Source organism: Rhinatrema bivittatum, chromosome 8, assembly GCF_901001135.1.
Source record: "Rhinatrema bivittatum chromosome 8, aRhiBiv1.1, whole genome shotgun sequence".
NCBI classification, from domain to species: Eukaryota; Metazoa; Chordata; class Amphibia; order Gymnophiona; family Rhinatrematidae; genus Rhinatrema; species Rhinatrema bivittatum.
This window is the reverse complement of record NC_042622.1, coordinates 226,080,107-226,099,046: the sequence shown is the minus strand read 5'-3', so window position 1 is coordinate 226,099,046 and position 18,940 is coordinate 226,080,107. Positions and strand designations below refer to the sequence as shown.

At 47.6% G+C, this 18,940-nt stretch overlaps 1 protein-coding gene across 1 annotated transcript in view; it reads left to right on the top strand.

Annotated features, from left to right (window-relative positions):
- Positions 1-17,831, top strand: part of NDUFA13 (NADH:ubiquinone oxidoreductase subunit A13) — a 41,382-nt gene extending 23,551 nt beyond the window's left edge. Inside the window, exons 2-5 of the mRNA XM_029613813.1 lie at positions 74-152; positions 242-313; positions 8,114-8,183; positions 17,609-17,831. Coding sequence (XP_029469673.1) covers positions 74-152; positions 242-313; positions 8,114-8,183; positions 17,609-17,728 — 341 coding nt within the window. The 3' untranslated portion in view covers positions 17,729-17,831. The remainder of the gene's footprint in view (positions 1-73; positions 153-241; positions 314-8,113; positions 8,184-17,608) is intronic.
- Positions 17,832-18,940: the final 1,109 nt, after the last annotated feature.

Sequence of the window (18,940 nt, the reverse complement as noted above, 5' to 3'; positions counted from 1 at the left end):
GTGGAGTTGGTGTATCCTGAACTCTCACTTGTTTTGGTTTTTTGTTTTTTTTTTCTCTCTCTCCCCTTTGCAGGTTACAGCATGTTTGCAATTGGTATTGGCGTGTCATTCTTTGGATACTGGAGAATATTTGCATGGAATAGGGAGCGGAGGTGTGTCATTTGAAGCTTGCAGAGTTGCCCCCACATTCCTCAGTACAAGCTCTCATTCTGACACAGCCTTTGTTCTGCTTTGCTCATAGGCGCCTCCAAATTGAGGACCTGGAGACCCGTGTTGCCCTCTTCCCTCTCTTGCAGGCGGAAAAGGATCGAAGGCAGGCTTTTCTTTTTTATAAGATATCTATAATCTGTTAAAAATTATGCAGAATGGATTACCCGGCTGCAGTGATGATAAGTCTTCCATAGTGTATTTCTGAGAGCAACATTTTAGGTCCTGCGATCCTCTTCCTTCTTATGTTTGAGGCTGTCCTCTGAGGCTGCAGTACCGCTAACCAATCACCAGAGGGCAGAGTTTGCCTACTCTGGTCTAATTAGTACCCAGACTTTTTTTCACAGGAGTTAGTGTAGCTGTGATTTCTCCCTGACTTCTCAGAATCCCAAGCCCTTACTGCACTTTAGAAAATCACATTGCTATGATTCTTAGAGTCCTGCATTAAAAATATCCCAAGGATAGTCCTAAAACTAATACAGATTTTCCTAGCGTGTAGCCAGATGGACTCAGGACCAATGGGTATTGTGCTCTCCTGATAGCAGATGGGAGACTGAGTCAGATTTCAAAGCTGACGTCAGCCTACATATACCTGTGCAACGTGCTTAACGGTCCCTCCCCCCAGTCGAGACTTTCCTGAGGTGATTCTCGATATCCCTCAGAGGTGAGCCTTGGTCCGACGGCTGAATCCCGGAGTGGACTTAGCCCCCAGGGTGGCTGAAAGGCAAGGGGTGCAGATTCGAGCGCAGCAGTGAAGGTATTTCCCTCTTCCCCCACCCCACCCCCACAGCTGGAGACTGCCTGGCACGCGACCGGTAAGCGCCGAGACCAGGTAAAGTAGAAACCTTTGCTTCTAAATCTCCGGTCTCCAAGGCTCGAATAGCCGTACCGTCCTTCTTCCGACGAGGCTTTAAAATCGGGTTGAGCAGCCCTCCTTGGGCAGACCCCGATTCGGTACGAGGATCCACACACATGGAGACCCTCCGGGGGGGGGGGGGGGGGGGTGTCGCGATCTTGCCTTTGGGGTTGTCTGCACCATTTCCCCCCCCCCTCAACCAGCGGCACACATGGGGCAGGCCGGAGGCCCGAAGCACCTAACTTAAACACTTACCTACGGGGTGTGCGCACAGTGACGCACACAGCAGCGCGCATAACTGTGCTGTGCACACAAACTCCGTTGCCCGCGCGCACAACTTGTGTGCACTTCGCGTGCATAACTTCTGCGCATCCGCTCACAACCTCCACGCACGGGCGGGTTTTAAGCCCTACACATGCACAAACAATGGCACTGCCATCCAACAAAGCCAAGGGCCCCTTCCTTTGCCCAGCCTGCCACTTAAGAGCCGCACAGCCTGGATTGAAATCCCTCCTGTGCCAACAGTGCAAACAGAATCAAGAAGAACCAAATCAAGATCCTCTACAGCCAGGAGAGGGATCCAAAACCACTGATGATGGCATCCCGGACCGAAGTATTTCCAACTCTGCGCCCCCACAGGAAAATTCCTCCGGGGCTACCACTACAACTCCTCCTGGGATCAACATGGACTCAGGAACCTTCTCCTGGGTGGAATTTTTCAAAGGGCTGCAAACCTTTGTCCAGGCACAACCAACCCCTGCTGCCCACCTGACTCAAACCCTGCCGGAAGCACAAGCCCTTCCCGGCACCTCCCAGGCTTCTCAAGACATGCCTCTCCTAACCAAGAGCCTCTCTGATGGGGATCCAGATACCTCAGAAGACGAAAAAAGACTCCCTGGAAGAAGGATAAATTCCCCTAGGGATGGAGCCATACCAGACCATGCTCAGATTCTTCCACAAGGACGAATTACCAACCCTAGTGTCCCAGACTTTGAAGACACTGGGTCTTCCAGGCACGGAGCCCACAGCGGAACCAAAGAAGAATCCCATGTTGGTCTACCTCCGTAAGGCCTCATGTTATTTTCCTATGTTGGAGCCCATTAAGGAACTGATTGACCTGGAATGGAATGCTCCAGAGGCCACTTTCAAAGGGGGGGCGGGCACTAGAAGCCCTATACCCGCTGGAACCCACGGCTAAGGAACTTCTATGTTTCCCCAAAGTGGATGCTATGATCTGTGCAGTCTCAAAACACACTACGTTCCCAGTGGAGGGAGGCGCGGCACTGAAGGACGCCCAGGATAGAAGGCTGGAAGCCATCCTTAAGCAATCCTTTGATGTATCAGCAATGACGCTACAAATTGCTTCCTGCTGCGCATTAGTGGCACGTTCCTGTTTGATCCTCGCCAGAGATGTAACCACGCCCAGAGAAGCGATAGAGCCTGCGGTCTCCTTCCTCACTGATACTACCTCGGACCTTGTGCGCACCTCATCCAGGGTTGTCGCCGCCTCAGTGGTGGCAAGAAGACAATTATGGCTCCGAAATTGGTCGGCTGACGCGACTTCCAAACCGAACACCACAAAAATGCCTTTTAAAGGATCCCTCCTGTTCGGGAGCAAACTGGAGAAATTAGCCAACAAATGGGGTGAATCTCCAGTACCCAGATTACCTGAAGACAGGAACAAAAGAACATAGCGCTCCTCCCCCAGAAGAACCAAGAGTAGAGGATTGCAGCTCTTTAAACCTTACAAGAATACACAGTCCCAAGCACGTCGTCCTTCAGGAAGGTGTCAGTCCTTTCGGAACAGGCACAGTAAGAGAGGAGCAAGCTCAGGGGCAGGCCCTGGCCTTACCCCACAATGAGAAGATGCAGACCCATCCACAGGAAGAAGACATAGGGGGCAGACTTGCCCTCTTCTACCAAAGATGGGTCGAGATAACTTCGGACAAGTGGTTCCTAACTATCATTCGAGAGGGGTACTCTCTGGAATTCCAAATCAACCCCCCAGACAAATTTGTGAGATCACCTTGCCACTCCCACTCCAAGAGGCTGGCAGTAGAAACCACACTAGCAAGACTACTCAGCCTGAAGGCAATAGCTACGGTGCCCACGTCTCAACAAAATACTGGCCGCTATTCCATCTATTTTATTGTTCGCAGGAAAGAAGAAACATTCCTGCCCATCCTGGACCTCAAGGCCATCGACCGTTACCGGAAGGTATCACATTTCCACAAGGAACTCCTACACTCCGTCACAATGGCGATACAATCAGGAGAATTCCTATCCTCCCTGGACCTATCCGAAGCCTACCTTCACATCCCAGTCCATCAGCATCACCAGCGCTTCCTGCGATTTGCGATACTGGGCCATCATTATCAATTCAGGGTGCTACCCTTCGGACTAGCCACCGCTCCCAGAACCTTCACCAAAATTATGATGGTAGTGGCGGCAGCACTGAGGAAAGGAGGAGTCCTGGTACATCCTTATTTGGACGATTGGCTGATCTGGGCATAGTCTCCAGAGGAGAGTCGCCATGCGACCACCAGAGTCAAGAATCTGCTAGAAGAGCTCAGGTGGGTCATGAACACAGCCAAGCGCTGTCTACAGCCCTCCCAGTCACTAGAATACCTGGGAGTCTGGTTCAATACCAAACAGAATAAGGCATACCTTCCCCCACCATGGAGAAGGAAGCTGATGGGTCAATTACAAAAACTGTGGACCTCGGTCCACCCCAAGGGTATGGGACTACCTTCAAGTCCTTGGCCTCATGACATCAACTGTGGAAGTTGTTCCGTGGGCAAGGGCCCATATGCAGCCGCTACGACGTTCCCTACTGTCACGATGGAACCCAGTGTCTCAGAGCTACTCAATTGCCTCCACCAACGAGAGAGGTTCGGGAGCAGCTTCAATGGTGGCTACAGGAAGAACACCTAGGCAGAGGCGTAAACCTATCTGCACCGAAGTGGATCTTGCTCGCCACGGACGCAAGCCTGCGAGGGTGGGGAGCCCACTGTCAGGAACTGACGGCCCAAGGACAATGGAACAAGGAAGAAGCGGGATGGAACATAAACTGCCTGGAAGCTCAAGCGGTCAGACTAGCCTGCCTACGATTCATCCACAGACTCCGAGACAAATCCGTCAGTCATGTCTGACAACGCAACGACCGTTGCCTACATCAACCACCAGGGAGGAACCAAGAGCCAGCAGGTGTCTCTGGAAATAGACCCCCTCATTGAGTGGGCAGAAATAAATCTACAAGGGATTTCGGCCTCCCACATCGCAGGAAAAGACAACATTTCTGCGGACTACTTCAGCAGAGAAAGTCTAGACCCTGGGAAATGGTCGCTGGCAGACAGCCTTCCAGCTGATAGTAAATCGATGGGGTCTCCCAGCCATGTACCTACTAGCAACATGTCACAATGCCCGGGTCCCCAGATTCTTCAGCCGCAGACGAGAACCACAATCTCAGGGAATCAATGCTGTCGTCCAGAACTGGTCAGAGGAAAGCCTCCTGTATGCCTTCCCACCCTGGCCACTACTGGGCAAGGTCATCCACAAGATAGAGCACCACAGGGGACTAGTCCTACTAGTCGCCCTGGATTGGCCAAGAAGACCATGGTATGCGGACATGTGAAGACTATTGACGGGGAATCCTCTACCGCCATATAAGGACCTTCTTCAGCAGGGACCGATCTCCCACGAAGACCCAGCTCGATTCTCTTATGGTATGGCCCTTGAGAGGACTAGCCTAAAGAAGCACAGCTACTCAAAAGCCGTGATTGATTGCCCTGCTTCGGGCACGCAAGTTCTCCACATCTGTCTTACATACGGATCTGGAGAGTATTCGAAGCTTGTTGTGAAGACCGCGGTCTCCTCCCGAGGGCAGCCAAGATTCCGATGATCTTAGAATTCCTACAGGATGGCATGGAGAAGGGGTTGTCCCTCAACTCTCTCAAGGTCCAAGTCGCAGCACTGGCCTGTTTCAGGTCCGAAATGGACAGTATCAGACTATCAACTCATTCTGATGTGTCTCGCTTCCTGAAAGGAGTCCAACAACTCCGACCACCACTAAAGTGGCCAGTGCCTCTATGGAACCTCAACTTAGTACTAGACTTCCTAGCAGGGGAGTCCTTCAGACCAACAAGCGCCCTGTCTCTACGTCTCTTGACCCTAAAGACAGCGTTCTTGATCGCAATATGCTCAGACCAGTCCATCTCCGAACTTCAAGCATTATCCTGTCAGGAACCGTTCCTCAGGTTCACCCCAGGCACCATACAGCTGCATACAGTATCATCCTTCCTTCCGAAAGTGGTTTCCCAGTTCCACATAAGAACATAAGAAAATGCCATACTGGGTCAGACCAAGGGTCCATCAAGCCCAGCATCCTGTTTCCAACAGTGGCCAATCCAGGCCATAAGAACCTGGCAAGTACCCAAACACTAAGTCTATTCCATGTTACCATTGCTAATGTCAATGGCTATTCTCTAAGTGAACTTAATAGCAGGTAATGGACTTCTCCTCCAAGAACTTATCCAATCCTTTTTTAAACACAGCTATACTAACTGCACTGACCACATCCCCTGGTAACAAATTCCAGAGTTTAATTGTGCGTTGAGTAAAAAAGAACTTTCTCCGATTAGTTTTAAATGTGCCCCATGCTAACTTCATGGAGTGCCCCCTAGTCTTTCTACTATCCAAAAGAATAAGTAACAGATTCACATCTACCCGTTCTAGACCTCTCATGATTTTAAACACCTCTATCATATCCCCCCTCAGTCGTCTCTTCTCCAAGCTGAAAAGTCCTAACCTCTTTAGTCTTTCCTCGTAGGGAAGCTGTTCCATTCCCCTTATCATTTTGGTAGCCCTTCTCTGTACCTTCTCCATCCCAATTATATCTTTTTTGAGATGCGGCGACCAGAATTGTACACAGTATTCAAGGTGCGGTCTCACCATGGAGCGATACAGAGGCATTATGACATTTTCCGTTTTATTCACCATTCCCTTTCTAATAATTCCCAACATTCTGTTTGCTTTTTTGACTGCCGCAGCACACTGAACCGACGATTTCAATGTGTTATCCACTATGACACCTAGATCTCTTTCTTGGGTTGTAGCACCTAATATGGAACCCAACATTGTGTAATTATAGCATGGGTTATTTTTCCCTATATGCATTACCTTGCACTTATCAACATTAAATTTCATCTGCCATTTGGATGCCCAATTTTCCAGTCTCACAAGGTCTTCCTGCAATTTATCACAATCTGCTTGTGATTTAACTACTCTGAACAATTTTGTGTCATCTGCAAATTTGATTATCTCACTCGTATTTCTTTCCAGATCATTTATAAATATATTGAAAAGTAAGGGTCCCAATACAGATCCCTGAGGCACTCCACTGTCCACTCCCTTCCACTGAGAAAATTGTCCATTTAATCCTACTCTCTGTTTCCTGTCTTTTAGCCAGTTTGCAATCCACGAAAGGACATCGCCACCTATCCCATGACTTTTTACTTTTCCTAGAAGCCTCTCATGAACCAGACCATATCCTTACCATCACCAGATGAGCACAGGGATTCAGAAGACTCACGCCTCCTTCGCCACCTGAATGTCGGCAGAATCCTAGTCCGATACCTGAAGAGATCGGAATCCTTGCGCAAAACTGACCACCTGTTCGTTCTTCACAGCGGGAAGAAACAAGGGGAATCGGCATTGTGGGCCACCATAGCCTGCTGGATCAAAGAAGTAATTAATGCTGCCTACATAGAGGCAGGAAAACCATTATCTCTACAGGTCAAGGTGCATTTTACAAGGGCCCAGGCAGTCTCCTGGGCTGAAACCAGACTGCCTTCTCCAGCCGAGATCTGTCGGGCGGCAACATGGTCCTCCCTACACACCTCCAGGTTCTACCGCCTGGATGTTCAGGCCAGGGAGGATACAGCCTTCACAAGGGCAGCAGTAAGTGGGCCACGGGCAGCCTCCCACCCTATAGGGGAGTAGCTTTTGTACATCTCATTGGTCCTGCGTCCATCTGCTACACGCTAGGAAATGGAGAAATTACTTACCTGATAATTTTGTTTTCCTTAGTGTAGACAGATGGACTCAGCATCCCGCCCACGGCTGCTCCAGAAATAGAGAACCTCGGCTATCAAATCTCGAGACTGAACAAGAACGGGTAAGCCACGGCCTACCTCTAATCCAAGACACCCGCAGTTGCCCAGGTGTCGGCATTTATTTTTTCAGTGCACTGGCGGTCTCCAGTTCCAAAAGTTTTATATATATATATATATATATATATCAGTTGAACCAGTTCAAGGTTAATCAAGTATTAAGCAACATATATCCACACTGGCTTTTCGAAGACAATACTGAAGAGCTAAGCACACTGCACGGGTATATGTAGGCTGATGTCAGCTTTGAAATCTGATTCTGTCTCCCATCTGCTATCAGGAGAGCACAATACCCATTGGTCCTGAGTTCATCTGTGTACACTAAGGAAAACGAAATTATCAGGTAAGTAATTTCTCCAATATTCAGCGTGGTATGCCCTTATTCACACACAAATGTCACTCCACAGGTAATTAAAAAATTCCTGGGTGTCCTATGTTATAAGTAAAGATGTTTCCTACACCCATAACAGTCTTATGTACCATCACGTGGTTGTCTCCCTTAATGGTACTGACTCTTATGTAATGTGCCTCTTTGCTAGTAATATCACAAGGCCTGGGTGTATAGGGGAGCCCATGCAAGAATAGTGAGGAGATCCTGGAGCCTTTATGGGCTAAGAGATGAAAGACATTGTATTGTACCAAGTGAGGCTGCACAGGTCCCTTCTGTAGACAGAATCCTGGCATCTGTCCCAGACTGAAGTCACAGCAGAAGGAAAAAGGTGATCTGCATGTGTCCAGTAGCACTATAGAAATGGTTCATAGCAATCATGGTGCGCTGTGGAGCTTTTGAGTGTAGTCTCTCTTATTTGAGACATTTACTTGATGAAGGTTGGTAACTGCCATGTGAGCTGGACTGAGAGTTTCACTTCTTTCTGTGCAGACTCTTGCGTCAGCTGAGGGAGAATCTGGAAGAAGAAGCCATAATCATGAAAGATGTTCCTGGCTGGAAGGTTTGTGCTCCCTTTGCTCCCCTCTGTTTGTTGTATCTTCCCTTCTGTGCCACTGAAATCTGCAGGAACATGGATAAACAAGCTTGGAAAGGTGGGCTTTATGGAGTACCCACAGTTTCTTAGCATCCAGTCAGATGAATCCAGAACAAATGGGTTTGTGCTCCCCTACCAGCAGATGGAGACAGAGCAAACTGAAGTCACAGTATATACACCCCTGCAGTGACATCAGCCTGCCAGTATTCTCAGTCTCCAGCAGTTGGACGTGCATCTCCCTACTGGATATTGCTTCGATTTTAATTCTCCTTCTTAAGGAAGAAAATTACCGCTCCATTCTCCTGCAGTGATACCAAATGGTCCCTCCCCCAGTTGAGATTTCCTGAGGTGATTTCCATGGTCCCTCAGATGAGTGCCTTGGTCCGGTGGTTGGCTTTCAGCTGCTTGAGCAGCTGAAAGGCAGCAGGTGCAGGAGGCAAAACACAGCAGTGACGGTATATGTCCTCTTCCCCCGCAGCCAGAGACTGTCTCTGTACTCAGCCAGGTGAATCATCTACAGAAGGGTGTCTCCCTATCCCCACCAGACTGGCTGGTACTGACAACGGATGTGAGTCTCCTTGGTTGGGGTGCTCACTGTCAGGAGCTGACAGCGCAAGGCCTTTGGAATGCAGAGGAGTCTCTCTAGCACATCAATCGCCTGGAAGCCAGAGCACTCCGGTTAGTGTGTTTCCAGTTCAGCAACAGACTGCGGGGTCCTTCGGTCCACGTAATTTGGACAATGCTACAACGGTGGTTTACATCAATCGACAGGGCGGTACCAAGAGACAACAAGTGTCACAGGAAATAGATCAACTTATGGAATGGGCAGATGTGCATCACCAGATGAACCCGGCCTCTCACATCACAAACAAAGAACACGTAAGAGCAGACTTTCTCAGCAGGGAGAGTCTGGACCCAGGAGAGTGGGCATTGTCAGATAAGGTGTTTCGACTGATTGGGATCGTTGGGGACGTCCGTTCTTAGACTTGTTGGTGACCTTGTGCAATGCGAAGGTTCTGCACTTCAGTTGTAGAAGAGATCCAAAGTCCTTGGGGTCAATGCCCTAGTGCAGGAGAGGCCGGAAGATGAGTTGCTGTATGCCTTTCCTCCATGGCCTGTGTTAGGCAGATTGATTCGAAGGATTGAGCGCCTCAGAGGGATGGTGCTCTTGGTTGCTTGGCATTGGCCCAGGAGACCATGGTATGCAGATCTGCAGAGCTTCCTGGTGGCTTCGTCTCTTTGACTTCCAGTGCACAGGCACCTGTTGTGGTAAGGACCTGTTCTTCATGAAGATCCAAATCGATTTTGTCTTACAGTTTGGCCCTTTAAAGGGCTTACTTTCTGAAATTTGGCTGTTCTGCGGCAGTGATTTCCACTGTACTAAGAGCAAAAATGTTCTCCACTTCCTTGGCCTATATGCAAGTCTGGAGAGGTTTGAGGCCTGGCGTGAGGATCGAGGTACTCTTCCTTCCTTGGTCAGGATTCCGCTCATCTTGGAATTTTAGCAGGATGGCTTGCATAAAGGCTTGGCTCTCAATTCCTTGAAGGTACAGGTAGCTGTGCTCTCCTGTTTTAGGGGTCAGGTAAATGATGGCTCCTTGTCAGCTCATCCTGATGAGGTCTGTTTTCTGAGAGGCGTGAAACATCTTCGGCCTCCCTTGCAGTTTCCGGTGCCCTTGTGGAGTCTTAATTTGGTATTGGACTACTTGGCAGGCCCTACATTTATACCGCTGCGTACTCTCCCCTTGCAGTTGTTGACCTTGAAGACGGTAATTCTGGTGGCAATTTGTTTTACGCATAGGGTTTCTGAACTGCAGGTTCTGTCTTGCCGGGAACCATTTCTCTAGGTGACTCCAGGGGCAGTACAGCTGCATACTGTTCCCTCCTTTTTACTGAAGGTGGTCACTGAGTTTCACTTGAATCAGTCCATCTCCTTGCCATCCTTAGAGAGCAAGGTGTAGAGGAGTATTGTTTGTTGCGACCCTTGGATGACAGGAGGCATATTGTCAGATATCTCAACGTTACTGAACCCTTGCAGAAGTCTGATCGTCTGTGTGTCCTTCACGGCGGTATTAGGTAGGGAAAAGCCAGCCTTGCAAGCTACAATAGCTCGCTGGATTAAGGAGATAGTTGCGGCTGCATATGTGGATGCTGGGAAGCCGTTACCTAGTCAGGTTAGGGCTCATTTCACTGGGGTTCAGGCAGTGCCATGGGCAGAAGTTAGGTTGTTGTCTCCCGTTGACATTTGCCGAGTTGCAACGTGGTCCTCCTTACACACCTTTTCCAGGTATTATCGTCTGGATGAGCAGACCCGGGAGGATGCAGCCTTTGCACGTGCGGTTTTGACTGGACCGTGGTCAGCCACCCACCCTAATCGGGAGTAGCTTAGGTACATCCCACTTGTTCTGGATTCATCTGACTGGATGCTAAGAAATGAGAAATTATTACTGACCTGATAATTTCCTTTTCTTTAGGACAGTCAGATGAATCCAGCTTCCCTCCCTTAAGAACATAAGAAATTGCCATGCTGGGTCAGACCAAGGGTCCATCAAGCCCAGCATCCTGTTTCCAACAGAGGCCAAACCAGGCCACAAGAACCTGGCAATTACCCAAACACTTAGAAGATCCCATGCTACTGATGCAATTAATAGTGACACTTCCCTAAGTAAACTTGATTAATAGCAGTTAATGGCCTTCACCTCCTAGAACTTATCCAAACCTTTTTTGAACCCAGCTGCCAAATTATTGTATTATAGTCCTCCTGTGTGGTTAAAGTTAGTCCAGTCCCTAGATCAGCATTATTACATTCTTGTCTGAGTTCAGTGTTGCCTGTTGACTGAGTATTTGAAATGGTAATCTGTTTTTAATCAAGTTTTTTGCTAATCTGTCCACAGTTGCTTTTGAAGAGAATACTGGCATTCTGATGTCACTGCAGGGGTTATATACTGTGATATCAGTTTGCACTATTTACATCTGCTGGTAGAGGTGCATAACCCACTTGTTCTGGATTCATCTGACTGTCCTAAAGAAAAGGAAGTTATCAGGTAAGTAGTAATTTCTTATTTCCAAAAGCTGCCTATATATATATTTATTCACAACATATGTTTTGTTCAAAAACATATGATATAGTGTGCTGGGCTTAGTGAATCACTGGTCTGACCTAGCATGGCACTTATGTATTATCAAGGGTCAGTGGAACTAGCGTCTGTCAGTCTGAGTGACATCAGCCTGTAGTTGCTTGACTTAAAATGTTTCTCTCAGAGAACCTCTCCAACAGTAAAGTTATAAAATATCACAGGAAACTCCGTATACTTTTAAAACATAGTTTACAGTCTTAAGGACCTCAGTTACACCTTGTTTGTAATTCGGCATGTTATACATCTGGCTGGCTTCACTTCGCTTGCTCTCTTATTTCCTTACTCCCAAAGAAGTTTAGTTTCTTTACTTAATTGATCACTTTTCTAATAAATGAAATCGAAGTGATGTACAATACAAATCAGTACAAAAAGTTACCATCTAAAAACAAATACAATAAAATCAGCAAAATTGATAAAAAAAAAAAAAACCACATATAAAATATTATAGCTGTGCTATAATTTTAGCATATATAAAAGAATAAGATAGTTAGTTTTAGAAACTTGAACAAATAACCAGGATTTGGTCTGTTTCCTAAACTTGATGTAGTCCTCAGGAGTTCTACTAAAGTGGTGCATAGTAAGAGAATCTGGTTTCCTGAGTTCCCTCCAGTCCAAGCTCCCTAGGGGAGACCCCCCTGAAAAGTTCTTGTTGGGAAGACTGTAGTGAGCTGGAGGGTTGGTAACAAGCAGGTAGATACAGTAAGGAGCGGTAGAAAGAGCTGTGTTAGTGCCGGGCGCACCCGCGGTTGCCGCACGCACAGTCCGACTCACCTACCGCTCGATACTGTATGTAAATAGCTTGCAAATGCAAGCTGCGTCCAAGAAGCGTCCGTGAAGCGTTAGGCCCGCGCAACCCATTTTACTGTATAGAGCGCTATACAGTATCCTGGGTGCGCTGGCCTAACGCTTCACGGACACGCTGGTATCTGTCATTTCAAATGACATTTGAAATGACAGGTACCAGGAAGTGGATGGTTCTCCTACGCTCAGGATTGCCAGTCCTCTCACCCCTCCTCCCGAAGCAAGGCGCGTAAAGCAGCCTTGCTTGGGGAGGAGGGGAGAGAGGACTGGCAGTGTAAAGCAACGAAGCGACTTACTCTTCTTGCAGCCCCCCTCCGGAGACGGACCGCGGCTCCCCTGCCTCCAGTTGCCGGCGAAGACGGATGCCTGCACAGGCGAAAGCGGCCCCTGTGCGTGCAATTGGGCCGCTCAAGGCGGCCCAATTGCACGCACAGGGGCCGCTTTCAGCAGTGGATGTAGTTTAAAAAAAAAAAAAAAAAGCAAGAAGAATCTGGAGGCAATGGAATCATTATGCCAGCCACTCCGGGGGCCTTGATCACCTGGGGGGTTCCTGAGGTTCAGGTAAACAGGGGTGGAGGCTGTGTTTTTGGTACGCTGCTCGGGCATTGTGGCAGTGCCGCCATGCAGTCTGCCATTCGTATGCAGACTTGTGGTCACGCCTAAATTCAGATGGCTTGTATTCTGTGTGCATCCCTGCTGGGGAAGGCACTTGGGGAGCCCAGTGCTAGACCGGCTAAAAGAGCCTCATGACTGATGGGATCTAGCGCTGAGGCTTTCTTCATCAAAGCGGGAATGGCAGCCATTTTCGATTCCCTAGCAGTATCGGTGGTAGAGGCAGGGGAATCCTGTCTTCTGCTATCGCCCGCAGTTCCCTGTCTGGCAGAGGTGCAGAGAGGCACGTGCACCAAGGAGGAATCTCTGGTTCTGGTAGAGGTCTGCTAATTTTAATTTGCTTATGCACAAAGTTTGTTTAGCGGAACAGGCAGTAAGGGATGCTGATGCTCGACCTCAGGTTCCAGAGATTCTCAGCTGATCAAGAGGCCTTCGGTGATTTTCAGTGAACAGATCTGGGCCTAAATGTGCTGAAGGTGCAGGCAAGCTTTGCTTAGCTGCACAGTAGGCTGCGCCAGTGGTTCTTTCCCTGCACGCTTAGGCATATGTGTGTGTGTGCATTCTCACCATATGACAGGTGCATGCACAGGGACTTCTGCGCTTAATGCAGCAGCCTAGATTTTAGCATGTAGGTTTGCAATCTAGACTTGAGCGCGTATTTGCACAGGAACTTGAGCACCTGTGACCGTGGCCTAGACTGAAGCGCATATTTGCGTGGGTACTTGCACGCATGAGCCCGCAGTGTAAATTTGAGCGTGATTTGCGCACATACGCCACTGGTGTGTATGCAGGAGGCCATCTAGAGCCAAAGTTCAGGAGAGCTAAGGACCGGGGATGAACAGGTTCAAGCGCCTTGCTGTCTGTGAGGCTTGCCGTTGAGAGCAATTCAGTCCTTACTCTCTCTCCATTTGTGTCAGCATTGTTTAGATGCTCAAAGCGATTTGACTACTACAGCTTTTTTCCATGTTGGGACATCCCCTCGGCCTATGGTGTCTCTGGAGGGGGGAGTGGAGTGGGAGGTGAGGCAACGGTCAGTTCTCCTCCCTTGTTCCCGTTGGCAGAAGCTTCCCCTAGAGAGAGAGGTTGGAGAGAGCAAGGTTGGGCCTATGGACTCTGGTATAAATCCATTCTCCTTCTCGTAGGTAGAATGTTTCCAGGCCCTGCAGACCTTTCTGCAGGGCTGCCCAGCAAAAGTGATGCAATCTACTATATAGGGATCGTGTGCCCAGGCCTCCCATTTGTCAGTCATGGCGGTCAGATGCCACAGGGAAGCTGTCCCTGGTAATCTTCAAGGGGATGTGGATAATGAGACATCGGAGGATTCCGATGGAGATTTGGCTTTCTCACCTCTAGGAGAGGGAGAAATTGCATCTGATTGACAGCCGCTTCGGACTCTACTCAGATTTTTTTCTTTTTTCACAGAGATGTCTTGCTGAGTCTGTTGGCTCAGACTCTGAACACGCTCAGTGTGGCCAGAGGACAATTTAAGTTAAGCATCCTGTTTCTTTTTCCCCTGTATCCAATTCAGGAGCTATTTGGCCTTCAGTGGAATGCCCCAGAGGCAAATTTTTTAAAAGGGGGAGAACTGGTTTTCCTATATTCCAACTATTTTTGCTTCCAGGAAAAAAAAAAATTTTTTCGGAGGTTATTGGATTTAAAGAAGGTAAATGCAGCTCTCAAGGTTCCCCTTTTCCGCATGGAGACTCAGGTCCATCATAGCGGTGGTACGCAAGGAAGAGTTCTTGGCATTTCTCAACTTGACAGAGGCGTATCTGCACATAGACATCAGGCCAGAGCACCAAAGATTCCTGAGGTGATGGTGGTGATGTGGGCCGCATTGTTGATGCATCCGAGTCTGAATGACTGGCTCATTCGTGCAAAATTAGAGGACCTCTGTCGACAGTCAGTTCAAAATGTACCGATGCGTTTGAAGTCTCTAAGATGGGTGCTGAACCTAGCAAAGAGCAGTTTAGTCCACTCTCAAACTCTGGAGTATCTGGGACCTCAGATGTCCTTTCGTGGATTACAAACTGGCTAAAAGACAGGAAACAGAGTAGGATTAAATGGACAATTTTCTCAGTGAAAGGGAGTGGGCAGTGGAGTGCCTCAGGGATCTGTATTGGGACCCTTATTTTTCAATATATTTATAAATGATCTGGAAAGAAATACGACAAGTGAGGTAATCAAATTTGCAGATGATACAAAATTGTTCAGAGTAGTTAAATCACAAGTAGATTGTGATAAATTGCAGGAAGACCTTGTGAGACTGGAAAATTGGGCATCAAAATGGCAGATGAAATTTTAATGTGGATAAGTGCAAGGTGATGCATATAGGGAAAAATAACCCATGCCATAGTTTCACAATGTTAGGTTCAATATTAGGTGCTACTACACAAGAAAGAGATCTAGGCATCGTGGTGGATAACACATTGAAATAGTCTGTTCAGTGTGCTGCAGCAGTCAAAAAAGCAAACAATGTTGGGAATTATTAGAAAGGGAATGGTAAATAAAACGGAAAATGTCATAATGCCTCTGTATCGCTCCAAGGTGAGACCACGCCTTGAATACTGTGTACAATTCTGGTTGCCACATCTCAAAAAAGATATAGTTGCGATGGAGAAGGTACAGAGAAGGGCTACCAAAATGATAAGGGGAATGGAACAGTTCCCCTATGAGGAAAGACTAAAGAGGTTAGGACTTTTCAGCTTGGAGAAGAGACGGCTGAGGGGGATATGATAGAGGTGTTTAAAATCATGAGAGGTCTAGAACGGTTATATGTGAATCGGTTATTTACGCTTTCGGATAATAGACTAGGGGGCACTCCATGAAGTTAGCATGGGGCACATTTAAAACTAATCGGAGAAAGTTCTTTTTCACTCAACGCACAATTAAACTCTGGAATTTGTTGCCAGAGGATGTGGTTAGTGCAGTTAGTGTAGCTGTGTTTAAAAAAGGATTGGATAAGTTCTTGGAGGAGAAGTCCATTACCTGCTATTAATTAAGTTGACTTAGAAATTAGCCACTGCTATTACTAGCAAAGGTAACATGGAATAGACTTAGTTTTTGGGTACTTGCCAGGTTCTTATGGCCTGGATTGGCCACTGTTGGAAACAGGATGCTGGGCTTGATGGACCCTTGGTCTGACCCAGTATGGCATTTTCTTATGTTGGACACACTGGCGGAGAGAGTGTTTCTCGTGGAGAGAGATTGCTGAAATTTTAGAGTCAGATTCGTCATCTGCTAGAGCTTTCGGTGCCCAGGGTCTGGGACTATTTATAGGTCCTGGGTTCTGTGGCATCGACATTGGAATTAATGCTTTGGGCGTTCGTGCATATGCAGCCTCTGCAGGTGGCTCTTCTCTCCTGCTGGAATCCATTATTGGAAGAGTTTCATCTTCCTCTTCTGTTTAGAGGGGGAAGCCAGGGATGGTCTCTTGTGGTGGCTTACTCGCACCAATCTCGAGCATGGTACAGAATTGGAGGTTCCGAATTGGGTAATAATCACCCACTGATGCAAGCCTCTCCGGATGGAGGGACAGTGTGTCAAGATCAGTTGGTGCAGGGCCAGTGGTCGAAACAGGAGGTCTCCTGGTCTATCATTCGGTTGGAGACGAAAGTGGTGCATGTTGTATTACTTGCCTGTCTGCCATGGTTATGCGGCCATGCAGGACGGATCCTACCTGACAATATGACGACTGTGGCCTACATCAACCGCCAAGGCAGAACCAAGAATCAGGTGGTGGCTCAAGAGACCCAAGAGTTGATTCTTTGTGCAGAGCAGCAATTGGAGAGGCTGTGGTGGCGTCTCACATCTCACAAATGGACAATGTTCAAGTGGATTTTCTCAATCGGAGAAAGTTAGACCTTGGGGAATGGGAGTTGTCGGAGCCAGCAATGTGTCTCATTCAGGGAAGATAGGGGTATCCCCATATGTACTTAATGGCGACCAAAGAGCATACCAGTGTATCACTGTTTTACAGCTGCTGAAGAGAACACGATACAGAAGGATTCGATGCTCCGGTGCTGCCATGAACTCTTCTTTTTGTCTTCCCATCATGGCCTCTGGTCAACAAGGGATTACTGAGGATCGAGAAACATCTGGGCAACATAATCCTGCTAGCTCCAGAGTGGCAATGATGACCATGGTTCCCAGATCTGATTAACATGGCTACAGATGGGCCGCCGAGGTCATTGGAGGGGAGGGCGTTTGCTTAGAAGTTTATGGTTGTTGCTGTCATCTTGGCTTGGGAACAGGTCAATACTGAGGGACTGCAGGTAGCACACTGGGTTATGTACAGTGTCAGTGAAACTTTTTCTGTCTCCATCTGCTGGCAGGGAGGCAAAACCCAAGAGTGTGGACTGATCTGTGGGTACTACAGGAATGAAAATCAGCAGGTAAGAAATAATTTTTACACGCATACATTGAAAAAGATTTGGATGAAAACTCATTGATATTAGGTGTTCGCCAGCCTTTTCTGTAAAGTGTGTAGAAGTGTGTATAACAAATAATGATTTTACCAGAAAATGTACTGCCCTTTCTTCCCCTTCGTTTCCCAGAGAGGAAACAGTGCTCAAAGGAGGGGGGTCATAGTGCATTTGGACATTGCTGTGCTGCCCTTAGTGGATTAACATTTCTGTTTTTAAAGAAAAATAAGCCTAAACATTTGTTTTCTAAATCTGTCCTGAATAAGGCGAGAAATGCGATTGCGCCAGTTTGTTGCTTCCTGCTGTGTGAAGCCTTACCTTCTGAGAGATGAATGGGAATCCTCTCTAGCACGCCCTCCTGCAGAAGCTGTGGCTGTGCTGGTGGTAAGGACCCCTCTCTCTTTCTCTTCCGCTGCAGGTTGGCGAGTCCGTCTTCCACACTGAACGCTGGGTGAATCCCTCCTTGAATGAATTGTACAATCTCAAACCCTTGAAGGAGTTTGTGCACGAGCGCTCTGCCTTCCAGCGGTACGTGTAGCACTCACCAGTGGTCTGCCTGCCCAGCAGTACATGTCCAAACCCAAGTCTGTGTTGTAAAAGAGTCTGCTTAATAAAACAAATGCTTTCTACTTTTTGCTGGATTTCTGTGGGAATGTCTTTTAGCTTAGGCAATTTTGCTTTGCATATCATGAATAGGAAGAGTTTAAGAAGAAAAGCATCTATTGGGGCTTCCTAGTTGCAGGGGACCTGCTCTGGCTCATGTGGGTGCAGCTCTAGAGTTACACGGCATGCGGCCAGTTTTGCAGGTACTTAGGTGTCCCTTTAAGAGCTGCACTTGGCTCTCTCTCTCTCTCTCCCCTCTGCTGCTATGCATGCCAATCCTAGCCTTGCCTAGTCTAGTGTAGTGGCTCTCAACCTATCAGGACACACCTGAGAGAGGACGCTCACATGCGTGACACACTGAGCACATGACCATCATGGGACTAAATATAAACCTGTACTTTGCAACCACAGGAGTCTCCTGCTACAAACAACCAGTGCAGAGCAGAACTAAGACATTTCCCTGGATAAGTTCTTGAAGGAGAAGTCCATTGACTGCTATTAATCAAGTTGACATGGGGAATGGCCACTGCTATTAATTGCATCAGTAGCATGGGATCTTCTTGGTGTTTGGGTAATTGCCAGGTTCTTGTGGCCTGGTTTGGCCTCTGTTGGAAACAGGATACTGGGCTAAATGGCCCCTTGGTATGACCCAGCATGGCAATTTCTTATGTTCTTACAACTCACCATACAAAAAGATCTTCTGATTTTGGTGTCATCTCAGTAACAGCATTACAAACTCCCTATACCACCAGGTTCATTTTAAAATAATACAAAACCTGGAAAAAAATAAACAAACCCCACTCTGTACATGTTTATCAAACTTGCCATACTGAAGCAGCACTAACTCCAAGAAATGAAACCGCAATAGGCCCTACCCATGATAAGGCAGCAGTTCCTCACCAGTGCAATATCATATGGAGAAAATACAACAAATAAGACTGATACAAATCCCTATTTGCTAGTAAAGTACCTCATCTCAGTCACACACACACACAGAATACAGACCGACCTATCTTCACCTAATATAAGATACCACAAATTACAAATGCAGAAACAGAAACTGGAATGGAAACCCCAAGAACACTTTCTGCATGCAGTGCAGAACTGGAGAACTAGAAACAGAAATACATTGCCTCCTCTACTAAGC